Genomic DNA, 14,708 nt, shown 5'->3' with positions numbered 1-14,708 from the left:
TGTTTTTTTGTCACTGGCCTACACACAATGCCCCATAATGTCAAAGTGGAATTATGTTTTTCGACATTTTTACAAATTAATTAAAAATGAAAAGCTGAAATGTCTCAAGTCAATATGTTTTCAACCCCTTTGTTATGGTAAGCCTAAATAAGTTCAGGAGTAAAAATGTGCTTACCAACTCACAAGTTGCATGGACTCACTGTGTGCAATAATTGTCTTTAACATGATTTTTGAACGACTTCCTCATCGCTGTACCCCCCCCACACACACACACACAATTATATGTAAGGTCCCTCAATTGAGCAGTGAATTTCAAACACATATAAACTCAGCAAAAAAAGAAATGTCCCCTTTTCAGGACCCTGTCTTTCAAAGATAATTCGTAAAAATCAAAATAATTACACAGATCTTCATTGTAAAGGGTTTAAACACTGTTTCCCATGCTTGTTCAATGAACCATAAACAATTAATGAACATGCACCTATGGAATGGTCGTTAAGACACTTAACAGCTTACAGACGGTAGGTAATTAAGGTCACAGTTATGAAAACTTAGGACATTAAAGAGGCCTTTCTACTGACTCTGAAAAACACCAAAAGAAAGATGCCCAGGGTCCCTGCTCATCTGCGTGAACGTGCGTTATGCATGCTGCAAGGAGGCATGAGGACTTCAGATGTGGCCAGGGCAATAATATGCAATGTCCGTACTGTGAGACGCCTAAGACAGCGCTACAGGGAGACAGGATGGAAAGCTGATCGTCCTCGCAGTGGCAGACCACGTGTAACAACACCTGCACAGGATCGGTACATCCGAACATCACACCTGCGGGACAGGTACAGGATGGCAACAACAACTGCCCGAGTTACACCAGGAATGCACAATCCCTCCATCAGTGCTCAGACTGTCCGCAATAGGCTGAGAGAGGCTGGACTGAGGGCTTGTAGGCCTGTTGTAAAGCAGGTCCTCACCAGACATCACCGGCAACAACGTCGCCAATCGGCACAAACCCACCGTCGCTGGACCAGACAGGACTGGCAAAAAGTGCTCTTCACTGACGAGTCGCGGTTTTGTCTCACCAGGGGTGATGGTCGGATTCGCGTTTATCGTCGAAGGAATGAGCGTTACACCCGAGGCCTGTACTCTGGAGCGGGATCGATTTGGAGGTGGAGGGTCCGGCATGGTCTGGGGCGGTGTGTCACAGCATCATCGGACTGAGCTTGTCATTGCAGGCAATCTCAACGCTGTGCGTTACAGGGAAGACATCCTCCTCCCTCATGTGGTACCCTTCCTGCAGGCTCATCCTGACATGACCCTCCAGCATGACAATGCCACCAGCCATACTGCTCATTCTGTGCGTGATTTCCTGCAAGACAGGAATGTCAGTGTTCTGCCATTGCTAGCGAAGAGCCCGGATCTCAATCCCATTGAGCACGTCTGGGACCTGTTGGATCGGAGGGTGAGGGCTAGGGCCATTCCCCCCAGAAATGTCCGGGAACTTGCAGGTGCCTTGGTGGAAGAGTGGGGTAACATCTCACAGCAAGAACTGGCAAATCTGGTGCAGTCCATGAGGAGGAGATGCACTGCAGTACTTAATGCAGCTGGTGGCCACACCAGATACTGACTGTTACTTTTGACCCCCCCTTTGTTCAGGGACACATTATTCAATTTCTGTTAGTCACATGTCTGTGGAACTTGTTCAGTTTATGTCTCAGGTGTTGAATCTTGTTATGGTCATACAAATATTTACACATGTTAAGTTTGCTGAAAATAAACGCAGGTGACAGTGAGAGGACGTTTCTTTTTTTGCTGAGTTTACAACCACAAACTCCAGGGAAGTTTTCCAATGTCTCGCAAAGAAAGGCACCTATTGGTAGATGCGTAACAATACAAAAAGCTGACATTGAATATCCCTTTGAGCATGGGGAAGTTATTAATTACACTTTGGATGGTGTATCAATACACCCAGTCACTACAAAGATACTTGGTTGCTGGAGAGGAAGAAAACCGCTCAGGGATTTCACCATGAGGCCAATGGTGACTTTAAAACAGTTACAGAGTTTAATGGCTGTGACATGAGAAAACTGAGGATGGATCAACAACATTGTAGTTACTTCACAATACTAACCTAATTGACAGAGAGAAAAGAAGGAAGCCTGTAAAGAATACAAATATGCCAAAACATGTAACCTGTTTGCAACAAGGCACTAAAGGAATAATGCAAACAATGTGGCAAAGCAATTCATTTTTTGTCCTGAATACAAAGTGATATGATATGGGCACCCGAGTGGCGCAGCGGTCTAAGGCACCACATCTCAGTGCCAGAGGCGTCACTACAGACCCTGGTTAGATTCCAGGCTGTAACACAATCCGGCCGAATTTGGGAGGTCCATAGGGGTGCGCACAATTGGCCCAGCGTCATCCGGGTTTGGCCAGGGTAGGCCGTCATTGTAAACAATAATTTGTTCTCAACTGACTTGCCTAGTTAAATAAAGGTGAAATAAAACAATATACAAGAAAAATACAAAAAATTATGTTTGGGGCAAATCCAATACAACACATTACTGAGTCCCACTCTCCATATCTTCAAGCATAGCGGTGGCTGCATCATGTTATGGGTATACTTGAAATCGTTAAAGACTGGGGAGTTTTTCAGGATAAAAAAAAAAACATAATGGAGGTAAGCACAGGCAAAATCCTAGAGGAAGACCTGGTTCAGTCTGCTTTCTATCAGAAACTGGGAGATTAATTCATCTTTCAGCAGGACAATAACCTAAAACACAAAGGCCAAATCTACACTGGAGTTGCTTACCAAGACGACTGAATGTTCTTGAGTGGCCGAGTTAGATTTTCAAGTAGATATAAGTCAAAACTATGGCAAGACGTGAAAATGGTTGTCTAGCAATGATCAACAACCAATTTGACAGAGCTTGAAGAATTTTGAAAATAATAAATGGGCAAATGTTGCACAATCCAGGTGTGGAAAGCTCTTAGAGACTTACCCAGAAAGACACAGCTGTAAAGGTGCTTCAACAAAGTAGACTCAGGTGTGTGAATACTTATGAGGTATCTATTTCATTTGTAATACATTTGCAACAATATTTAAAAACATATTTTCTCTTTGTCATTATGGGGTATTGTGCGTAGATGGGTGAGAAAAAAATATATTGAATCCATTTTGAAATCAGGCTGTAACAACAAAATGTGGAATAAGTCAAGGGGTTGGAATACTTTCTGAAGGTACTCTACAGGTATGTGAAGAAAATATTCTCCCTACTCTCAGGTCTGTAGTCCTGTAGTACTTCACCTGTAGCTATTTTTGTCCCAAAACAAGTAGGCTAATTTGAAATCATTATGTCAGTCTCAATCTGGGGTTGTAAATAATGAATACATTCACGCTCAAAAAATATTTTCTTGTATTGTGTAGTTAGTATGGTATTACAGATAATTGAATAAAATCTGTAGTATTAACCCATTCCAAACCAAGATCATAAATATAGTGAACATCAAACTTAAACCTAAGTGCACATTTTATAAATCACCTTCACATTTCTGTCCCTTTCTTCCAATCATCTCTCCCTACACTGTACCTAAAAATGGTGAAAGAGGAAGTCAATATACAACATTCACAGTCAATAATATTTATTTGCAAACTTGTACAGGGGTAGACACGAACAATAAAGTGATATCTGAATAAAAATTATTATACACAAGTTGGGGACACACCTTGTGGTCAACAAGGTCAAATGGGGTCAAGGCCTGTCATCAGCCTGAGCGCCAGTGTGGTGAGCTGGGGTCTGGTAGCTGCCCTCCTTCACCATCTTGTCCCGCTGCTTACGGATCTCATATAGCCTCTTGTGCTACAGACACAGAAAGAGAGAGAGAGACGCACGGAGAGTGAGAGAGATATCCACGTCAGACACTTACTGCACATTCAGAGGGAGTATTGAGAGAGGCTGTCAAACTTTTTTTGGGGGGGCGCAAGCTCAAAACTTCTTAGAGGTATTTGTGTTTTTTCAGCTCATTGCTGATCAAAATCACAATTATCTTCATTGATCAACTCAATGTATTTTTAACAACAAAAACAGTCAAACAACAAAAGCATTTCCTATAAGTCTTGACAACAATAATTTGCTCATAATTTGGTAATCAACATCAAAGCTTTCTCCTTCTCCAACTATTCATGAAGTCAACAGAAAAAGGTAGAGCTGGACAGGATGGACTAGGGGTGTGAATGTTTAAACATCAAAGGTTTAAAGGAAATTGGGATCCTTAACGTTAAGAAAAATCCCTTACCGAAAGACTACGTTTTTTTAAACGTAGATGCAGAAAGTAAACAGCATAGTGGGTCAATTTCCGCAACAATAAGAGCGTTGAAGAGCAAGGCTCAACTTCTCTGCTGTTTTGGTGCCCTGGCTACCACGATGTGAACAGCGCGAAGCGATGTACATGTGCAGATACGGTGTGAGAAGTGTTGCATCTTGTTCATCACAACATCCTAGGCTATTCATTGATGACTTGCCCTGCTTTACTGAAGATGCGAGACATTGCAAGCCAAGAATTGCGAGATACAGCTTTTGATTACCGATAGATGGGCCTAGTGCACGGTTCTGACTGTCTGCCTGGTGGCCGACCTGCCTATACTGTGCCCTTCCCTCTCTCTCCGCCATTCTCTTGCTAGCTCGCTATGAAAGATGCGAGTGTTTGTGTTCTCGGAAGTACGGCAACTAATCAGTCTCCTCCAAAAATACTGAATCTTAGGAGTCGATTCCGCTACGAATCTTGACACTCAGAAATAGGAGTCGACACCGGGAGTCGACGTGCAAGGAATCAATTATTTTGGAGTCGACTCTACACTACTATGTCATCGTCGTTAACAGTTGGAAAAATGGCAGAGAAAGGCAAGCAACAGCAGCAAAGTCCTGTATGGCAATACTTTGAGAAGTTAAATGAGAAGGAAATGCAAACTTTACAAGGTGGAATTGAGGTACAGTAATGGTAGTACAGGTGCAATGCTTAACCTTCTGAAAGGGACGCACCGTGAGACCTAGACCGTTGCTGGCAGCAGTGCAGCTGCATTGTGAATTCACGTGGAATTGTATGAATTGGAAAACCAATAAAAAAATATGTTTATTTAAACTTTAAGAACATGTTTCTATTTGTCACATCCCTAGGATGGACACCCAGGTAGGATGACAAGCAGTTATTTTATCAAAGACATGGACATCAACTGACAACTCTTCAACAGGTCTTGGTTGATGAAATCATAAGTGTTTATTGGGAAAGGACATGAAACCCACACACAATCTATCTTCACAGTTCACACACACACTCTTCAGCTCAGATATCCTACACTCACCGTCTTCTCTCTGTGCATGCACTCATAGAAGTCCTCAAACTCGAGCTTGCACTCCTTCTTGGCACGGGTCTGACCAATGCCATCTGCACACTCGATCCACTCCTTCTCAAAGGCGTGGCAGCGCGGCGCCCGTTTGTATGGTTGCTCTCCACCCTGGATCAACATCCATTTGTCCATGTTGATGCCCAACTTCCCCTGGAGGTCGATGAACGGCATGATGCTGCAGGAGGTGGGGGGAGAAGAGCAAGGGTGATGCTGAAGGTTTCTGAATTTGTCCAATAAAAACTATATTTTTAGTTGCAAAACTGTTTCCGTTTGGAGTAAATTGTTTCCGTTGCAAAACGTTTTGCAACTGTTTGCTAACGTTACGTCTTCGGCTAATGAATACACCCAATGTGTTGGAGGTGGATGAAATCTGTATGACATTTCTCATTGGTATAGAGCGCCCTCTAGCTGTACATTATTGTTCATATAACTGGAGGCATCAATATCAATTCAGGAACAATAGCTAAATGTTCAGTAAAATTAGCTAACTAACGTTACTAGCTCTCGTGAACCCAGGGGGCCATACCCAGCCATATGCGCTAGCATTACAGTACATGAATGGGAAAGCTAGTTAAAGTGGAGCTGACAGCGTTTTAACTACTTTGCAGATATGAAACAGACAGACAGTCATAATATCAGTAAAACATATTCCCAGTTCATAAGAGGTTTTAAAAATAGGTTCTATTTGACTCAACATTCCACGACGTACACTATATGACCAAAAGTATGTGGACACCTGCTCGTCAACATCTCATTCCAAAATCATGGGCATTAATATGGAGTAGGTCCCCTACTTGCTACTATAACAGCCTCCACTCTTCTGGGAAGGCTTTCAACTAGATGTTGGAACATTGCTGCGGGGACTTGCTTCCATTCAGTCACAAGAGCATTAGTGAGGTCGAGCTCTGATGTTGGGTGATTAGGCCTGGCTCGCAATCGGCGTTCCAATTCATCCCAAAGGTGTTCGATGGAGTTGAGGTCAGGGCTCTGTGCAGGCCAGTCAAGTTCTTCCACACTGATCTCGACAAACCATTTCTGTATGGACCTTGCTTTGTGCACGGGGGCATTGTCATGCTGAAACAGGAAAGGGCCTTCCCCAAACTGTTGCCACAAAGTTGGAAGCACAGAATTGTCTAGAATGTCATTGTATGCTGTACCGTTCAGATTTCCCTTCACTGGAACTACAGCAACAGACCATTATTCCTCCTCCACCTAACTTTACAGTTGGCACTATGCATTGGGGCAGGTAGCGTTCTCCTGGCATCCGCCAAACCCAGATTCGTCCGTCAGACTGCCAGATGGTGAAGCATGATTCATCACCCCAGACAACGCGTTTCCACACTTGGTTGCTCCTAGACGTTTCCACTTCACAATAACAGCAATTACAGTTGACCAGGGCAGCTCTAGCAGAGCAGAAATTTGACGAACTGACTTGTTGATAAGGTGGCATCCTATGACGGTACCACGTTGAAAGTCACTGAGCTCTTCAGCAAGGCCAGTCTACTGCCAATGTTTGTCTGTGGAGATTGCATGGCAGTGTGCTCAATTTATGTAATGTTCCTTCGTTAGATTTTAGCTCATCTTGCTCTGGCTAGCATTAGTTGTTGATCTTGTTGTTGATGTGCATAACTGAGGGAGAGAGAGAGCCTACTTTTTCATGGTTGTTCTATCAATAGGACTGTAAAGTTCCCAAATGTAAGAGGACTCCCATGGTATTGACATATTTGAAGAAATCCATTCAGGTATATTTTGTGGCTTTTGGCGAATGCGTTCTTATGATCTAAAGTCACGCTGTGTCCAGTTCAAAGTGAATGATGGCAGGTCTGTGTGGCAAATGGCTTGTTTGCATAAAGGCCTACTGTAGCTCTGATTGGCTATCACCGGTCTGCTTAGACTCTGTTTTTATTTACTGCAGTGTCTATTAATTGTCCAAACGTGGTCCTCTGTAGCTCAATTGGTAGAGCATGGTGCTTGTAACGCCAGGGTAGTGGGTTCGATCCCCGGGACCACCCATACCTAAAAATGTATGCACACATTACTGTAAGTCGCTTTGGATGAAAGCGTCTGCTAAATGGCATATTATTATTATTATTATTATTATTATAAACGCACGGCTGCTTTCCCACTATATTGCTATATAATTTTCACAAATGCCTTAGTATTTGTAATTCCCAAACATTTAAGAATTTATGAAAACGTTAAAATGACCATATCTAAGTAGCCGTTTGTCAGAACATGTTTTTAAAAGTGTCATATTCTTCCTGGGGGTGTATATGAACAGACTTTAGTCAGATTTCATGTTGCTAAAATGCTGTCAGTTCCACTTTAACGTTTGATTGCTAGCTAGCTAGCTAACTAGCCAAGGGGGCAACGTTGCAATGTGACATTCATACAAGCCCATTATCTATCTAGCTAGCTAGTATTATTAACGTCGTTAATTATAGCTATGGTAGCTAGCAATTTTAGCAACCATGCACTTATTTCACTGTCTAGCTAACTGTTTAGCAAGCTAGCTGTTTTGATAAACGGACATACTGACGTTAGCTAAACGCTAGCTAGTTAGCTTGCTAACGACAACACAGGCCGTTCGCGCTGTGTGGTGACTCGCTAAACAATTTTCCCCACCTTGTTGTTGAGCAAGCATGTACAATAATATGTTAGGGTTGACTGGTCAAACGTTATATAAATATGGTATACATGTCATTATTTACCGTGTTTTGGAGAAGTCACTTTAACCTTCTGTTTAGCGAGGCTAAGCCTGAAATCAGATGGTCGCTTGGCAACCTAGCCTATATTTACGACACTACTGTAAATATCATATGGAAATGTCTCAACCGACTGGACACAATCGTATTTGACTGTAACATTACTATGACTAGTGTTGGGGAAGCTACACAGAACATTTTGTTCACCAAGCTACCAATTACTTAACACTGGAAGAAATTAAGCTACACTAAAGCTACCTTTAAGAAACTGAAGTTACTTTGAAAAAGTAGTTAACTACATCCAGCCTACTTCGTGATAAATTATATCTAAATCTAAAATGTAATAGACTACAAATTGTAATAACAGATCACTCTGGAGTCAGACGTTAACAAAATGTGTATTTTAACCTATTAAATTACTAGTTGAACTACAGTAAATGTAGTTCACTACTCCCCAACACTGACTATGACCAAGTATGTTATGCATAAAGACTTTGATTCGTAATTAAAATCTAAGATAAAATATTTTCTCGCTATGTGTGTGTGTGCTTCATACCCTTTTCCCCACGAATAACCACAGTAAGACAATATTGGTGCAACAGAAAATGTGTTTATTTTCCCAAAATATGTCCACAATGTCTTTCACAGTCCTGTGTGTTCGGCCGCCTACAGGGGCTTACAAAACAGTGCCAGGAGATACACATGTATATATAATACTTTTATATTGCTATTTACAGTATATATTTATAACTATTTTATCCACATCCAGTGGCGACCCGTCATTCAGGGCTGAGCCCCACCTGTTTTGAGCCCCACCTGTTGCCTGTTTTGCATGTTATTTTGGCATTAATACGTGTAACATATCAGTTTGCAAACAATGTAAAAAATAAAATAAAAATCTTTGAGTTAATAAAGCCCCATACAAACATGGTCTCTTTTTTGTTTTCTTGAGTAAGGTAGCTCCAAAATGCAGGGGTTGCAGCCTAGCTCAGTGCTTTCTGTGGTGGAGGTGCAGCCAGCGGAAAATACAGAGCGTAGGAGTTGGTAATGTTCTCTAGTTGCACCGTGATTGGCTCAGTGTTCTGTCACTCATGGGGACACTACCTCACCGCAAAATCTACGGGTAGAGCTCGAAAATTCAAGCCCCTCGGGTGCGGCCATAGAGTTACATAAGAAGTGCCCATCCAAGAAGGCTCAAGGACATCAAATCACATTATATCTACCGTAGCTTTGATTGGACTGATCATGTCAACATCATACTTTCAAAATCTTAGCTAACAAGCTAGACAAGCAGTCATCATCATGAATCACGTCAACGATCTACTGGCAAATCCTTTTCAATCCTTGTCATATAAAGAGAAATTATAGATAAAACATATCGGTGCTCATCGGCCATTGGACATGAACATTACACAACAAGTTTGGAAATCGCAAATTCAACAATGAGTGGTTTGGAAGGAATCAGTGGCTAACTGCAAGCGTTGCAAAGCAATCACTAGCCTGCTATTCAGTGGAGTGGGTGTGTGGTTCAAATCTGGGTTTAAGGGTCTCTTTTCCAAGCTTAAAAGGATAAACATTCATCCTGTCAATCCAGCATGACTTCTGCCGCGTTCAAAACCACTGGAAACTCGGAAATCTCAGACTTCAGTGAGTTCAAGACAACTGGGAACTCCGACTGGGAGAATACGCTTTGAACGGTCATCCAACTCGGAATTCTTTCTAGAGCTCCGACCTGAAGATCACTGATGTCATGATTCGACCTTGTTTTCTCTCCGACTTCCCATAAATCCAGAGAATGCCAGACTTTGATGACAAAGTGTGATGACAAAATTTGCCCACAAGGACCGCCATGCCACCTTCCTGTTCAAGTGAGCACAGCACAAAAAGGCGAGTCAAAAAAGGAATTGTATGCTCCTGCATAAATTATGTAATATGCCAGGGAGATATGTTGTGTAGTAAGTGGTTAGTAGCCCATGTGCCTCACCCTAATAATTTGGTCCCTTTCCCCCTCATAACTTAGCCTACTGTTCGGACTTGGTTGTGCACATGTAGCCTATAGCCTGTTTTAGAGAAATGTAATCATCAAATATTGTAAGAGCTTTCATTGTCTGCTTATATGCCCCCTTTATTTATCCTATGGATCTAACTTGGCGTACAGGGAGAATACTGTAAGAACGGCCCATGTTCTGAATTCTGTCGCTGTACATTTCAAAAGTGCTGAACAAATAGTTATATTGACTACGTCCGTCCTAGCTCACTCATTGTCTTAATCGCAATTACAGATTGCCTCTGATCTGCTCGTCGTCCCCTTATGCCATAGTTTGTACATCTCAATTGTCAGTAGAAACCACATTTGTTTAAGCAAGTCAGCCATATCAGCTATGTTTTTTAAAAGGCAGTAAATGAGGCTGAATGCTGTTTTGCTGCCAGACAAGGCTCTGCTGATAGCCAGGTGTAGCAGTGGTAAGGATTCACTCCATGGTGCTGAAAAGAAAGCTCTGCTGTTGGGACAGCTTTATGTAGGCCCTAACAGTTTGTGGGCACCGTTTGTCACCATTATAGTGCAACAAATCTATTGTTTAGTGTTGTGTAGTAGCTTTGCTGGCATGCATCTAAAACATGTTTTTCTGAGTTTGCCCCACCAAGATGTACATGCTAAAATCGCCACTGTCCACATCTATGTGTGTTATTAAGGGTAAATCCTCCTTTCATATTTAGGAAGTTCTGTTTCAATCCGTGGTACATTCATGTGGTTTCTCATAGGCAGAAATAAGCCAAAACTGAATTACATCAACAGACCATACTAAGCGCTGGCCAATCGTATGATTCAACCCAATAAAGGTTATTTGAAATGAAACAATGTTCCCATATAGAGATCTCTCATGATGTCTATAATAAATGGGGATATCTTTAAGAACTGAAATTGAAGCACATGGTTGGTAAACAGCTAAAATAAGCTCTAGGAATTATTCTAGAAGAAATAACAATGAGTCTGCAAAATGTTGTTACACTGTAAAAAGGTTTCTGATAATCAACATTTGGCTATGATTGTACAAGTATGATTTTATGCAATGGACGAAAACTTGCCAATGAATAGCAAAAAAATATGAATATTTAAATAAAGTGCACAAGTGCTCATTCATAAATTCACTCGATAGTGGGACAAACAAATACAATCACAAGAAGTCCTTCCATTCTACTATTGCTTTCTACTGAAAATGTATATTGTGTCTTTGTCTTTATAGTCTTTGTGATTGAGTAGCACACACTTTCAATCTCTCATACACATTCACTCACACTCTCTCTCTCAAACACACACACACACACACACACAACTATTCGAGTGGGTTAGACAGCTAGCATGTCAGAAAGCCAGTGTGTTCGTCAGTGAGTGCGTCATCACTGTCTGTAAGGCAGGCATTCAGTCATTCAAGTGGAACGGTCTGCTGGTTAAGTATTTGTCTATCTTCCACGACATCGACTCTCGTTAACCCCTAATTTCTTCTTCTTCTCTGTGCAGGTGAGATTCAAGTGCAGATCGCCTCTAAAAGTCATGTGTCTGTACAAACTACTGTAAACTCCACCAGTGTATTAGGTACGTACTCTGCTTGTAGGCCTATACACCCATACAAAACGCAGTTCATGCAGACTCATGCACACAGCAAATTCAAGACCATTCAAGATCATTCAATTATAAATAGAAAAAAATAGGAAATCAAGCCAACAAAGTCCAGTACAAATGCCACACTCACACATCCCTAAAAATATCCCCTTCCATAGTACAAACCCCATTCCCCACAATCCTTCACTCATTGGTGTGCTTGGTGACATTTCACCTTGTTTCCTATTTTTTAGCAGTATTTCTTGTGGCAAATTTGTATGGCAATTTGCTTAAGTAGCCAAGGCATTTTTGCACCAAGTAAACTAAAATCGTTGTATTAAATCTCAGAGAGGTAGAACCCTGCCAATTCTCTGCAAGGAGAACGACATGTTGATAGAATGACAGACAGACATGTAGATAGGTGTTGTCTGCAGGTAAGACTTGTTGTAAAAAATAAAAATAAAGAAGCAAAAAAATTACTGAAAAGCTAAATCAATCAATGGAGAAAAGCTAAAACAAAAACATTTTGGGTTTGTGCAATCTCTGAGAGCACTCAAAGTCAGTCGGACTCTTAAACATGGAGGATGACGTTATCCGGGGGACAGTGCAGGCTGTCAGAGGTGACAAGGGGTCTGCAGGTGTCCTGGGGTTGAGGGGGCCGGCAGCTCTTGGGATGAGGCGAGTCACAGTCGTCTGACGTCAGCTCGGCGATGTCATCTGATTGGGTGTCGGACATCTCCAGGTCGCTGCGGATGCTCTCGGGCTGGGCCAGAGTGACATCGCGAAGCCCCTCCCTGAGCGACGCCCCTGGCGACAGGCCTAGAGCTGAGCCAAACAGAGCCCCGCCCCTTCTGGAGCTGCAGTCCTGAGGCTCCTCCCCCCCTGAGCCGGGGCATGCTGCCATAGCAGCAGGGGGCATGTTTAGGTCTTCCTCACTGGTCAGGCAGAGGTGGCTGGGTTTAGTCTCGATGTCCACCTGGATCTCCAGGTTATTACAGTCCCTAGGAGAACAAAGGAGAACAAAGACGTTTAGATTCACTAGTCACCATATCATCTGCTGTATCCAGTGTCACCTTGCCTACCATTATAAGTTTAACTCAAAGCGGATTTTAAAACATCTGTCGGGAACTAAATCAATGGCTAAAATAAATATTTCTGAACCACTAAGTGCTGCCTGCATACCACACAGACTAAAGACAAGTCAGATTCAAGAGAGATTCGAGGAAATCAAGGAGTTGCATCAGAGACAACAACAACATGAGACCGACAGAAACTGTTTGAGACTAGATGGAAAATTAAGGAGGAGGAGCAGATTTTCTCAAAATCATGTGTGTGTGTGTGTAAGAGAGGGGGAGATTGTGACACTCACCTGTCAGGGAGTGTGTAGGAGGAGATAATGGAGCCTGCCATGCCCCGGGTGCTGGCACAGTCACTACCTGCTCCCAGACTACCTGTCTCTCTCTGGGCACCGTCCTTCCCCAGCTCCCCTCCCTGGAGCTCCAACCTGGAACAACACAAAACATGATTATTACATGGTTATACCAACAACAGTTATTACAGTGTTTAACATATGCCACATTATATTTACTCAGCAAAAACATTTACAGCAGCGGTTATAAGAGCAGTCCTCATACAACCAAGATACATAACTTTCAAAGGGACAACAACAACTGTAGTTAGTTCGTTTAAGGCTTACTTGGCCCCTGTTTATACTGTCTCTCTGCTTCCAATACACAACATTCCCCTCCATAAGACGTACAGAACTGGTTCTCTTCCCTGCTGGGCCCCCGCCATACCTGTTGTATTTGCCAGTCCTGGCTCCAAGGGCGCCCCCGGCCAAAGTGTTGAAGTGGGGGGTGTCCCCCAGGACCCCGGGGGCCACAGAGAGGCCATCGCTGGGGGAGGTGGTGCTGATGCCACTGGCTGCCCCCTCCAGGCTGCTCTCACCCAGGCTGGGGGACTTGAGGGCCCGCCACGCATCAGCCACTGGGGGGACAATTATTTTATATTTTTATTTGATGCATGATGAGTTATTTATCAATTCAATTCCATTCAATATTTCTTGTCTCAATTCATTTGCAGTTTAATGACGTTTGTAACATAAAAGAGAGACATACATGTAGGTAAGAGTCATTTTACAGTATTAAGTCTATTAAGGCAAAAATGATAGCTCTTGAAGTCATGCTCACCTGTGATTGGGCCGTCGTCCTCGTCAAAGTCGATCCGCATGCCACGCCCCTTTCCTCTGCTGACGCCACAGCCTCCTCCGCGGCACAGAGATATGGGCACAACTCCATAGACATACGCCAACATGATGGGCACACCAATACCCACACTGACAGCTGCGATCACAGGAGCTGTGATGATTGACAGGGCCACTCCCCCTGTGATGGCCAGGTTCCTCCTGTGGCGATTGGTCTTCATCCCATCATAATGGGCGTGAATCTATCACAAAACAAAAGATAGATATTAGTGAAGGTGAAGTGAAGTTATACTGTAGATACACATCCTGAACTTTCACAACGGTCAAACAATGTAGCCTGGTCCCAGATCTGTTTGTGCTGTTTTGTACAACACCCATAGGTGTTTGCAAAACAGCACAAACCGATCTGGGACCAGGCTAGCAAAAAAGGGCTGTTGCAGCTGAAACGTCTGTACTGTGATTCAGATAAAATTAATATTATAGAGCACTTGGGAGAAGTAGGTCATATGTCGTGTAAGGGGATTTCTTCCTTTTTTCACACTTATATTAGTATATTAGTACCACCATCAGAGCTACTTTACCTAGGCCTATTACAGCCTTAAACCTCTGGTTGTGAGTGGGTGGTAGGGAGTTGGCTGAGTACAACTGGTAATACTCTGAAAGGTATTTCTACAGCTGGGAAGGCTTAGGGGCCTGGAACAATAAAGTGTGTGTTGGAGGGCTATAGTACAGCATTCAAATGGGCTTAAATTCAAACTCGCAGTTATACTGTATTTCCACAAGGGTGCGCCAAAGAGA

The 14,708-nt window shown here is 42.8% G+C and overlaps 2 protein-coding genes across 2 annotated transcripts in view; both read right to left on the bottom strand.

Annotated features, from left to right (window-relative positions):
- Positions 1-3,622: 3,622 nt before the first annotated feature.
- On the bottom strand, positions 3,623-8,220 carry LOC121586402 (NADH dehydrogenase [ubiquinone] iron-sulfur protein 5). Its single transcript, XM_041903050.1, has 3 exons — positions 8,113-8,220; positions 5,357-5,576; positions 3,623-3,857 (listed from the first exon to the last, which is right to left on the bottom strand). Exons 2-3 carry the CDS (start codon positions 5,570-5,572, stop codon positions 3,750-3,752), a joined length of 324 nt encoding a protein of 107 aa, XP_041758984.1. The 5' UTR covers positions 5,573-5,576; positions 8,113-8,220; the 3' UTR covers positions 3,623-3,749.
- Positions 8,221-11,103: 2,883 nt separating this feature from the next.
- LOC121586401 (E3 ubiquitin-protein ligase RNF19B-like) overlaps positions 11,104-14,708 on the bottom strand; it is a 29,176-nt gene continuing 25,571 nt past the window's right edge. The window contains exons 6-9 of the mRNA XM_041903049.2: positions 13,897-14,152; positions 13,504-13,693; positions 13,077-13,211; positions 11,104-12,708 (exon numbers count right to left, since the gene is read on the bottom strand). Of these exons, the coding sequence (XP_041758983.1) occupies positions 12,279-12,708; positions 13,077-13,211; positions 13,504-13,693; positions 13,897-14,152 (1,011 nt within the window). The 3' untranslated portion in view covers positions 11,104-12,278. The remainder of the gene's footprint in view (positions 12,709-13,076; positions 13,212-13,503; positions 13,694-13,896; positions 14,153-14,708) is intronic.

This window comes from Coregonus clupeaformis, chromosome 17, assembly GCF_020615455.1.
Source record: "Coregonus clupeaformis isolate EN_2021a chromosome 17, ASM2061545v1, whole genome shotgun sequence".
In the NCBI taxonomy this organism is placed as follows: Eukaryota; Metazoa; Chordata; class Actinopteri; order Salmoniformes; family Salmonidae; genus Coregonus; species Coregonus clupeaformis.
This window is presented reverse-complemented; position numbering and strand designations above follow the sequence as displayed.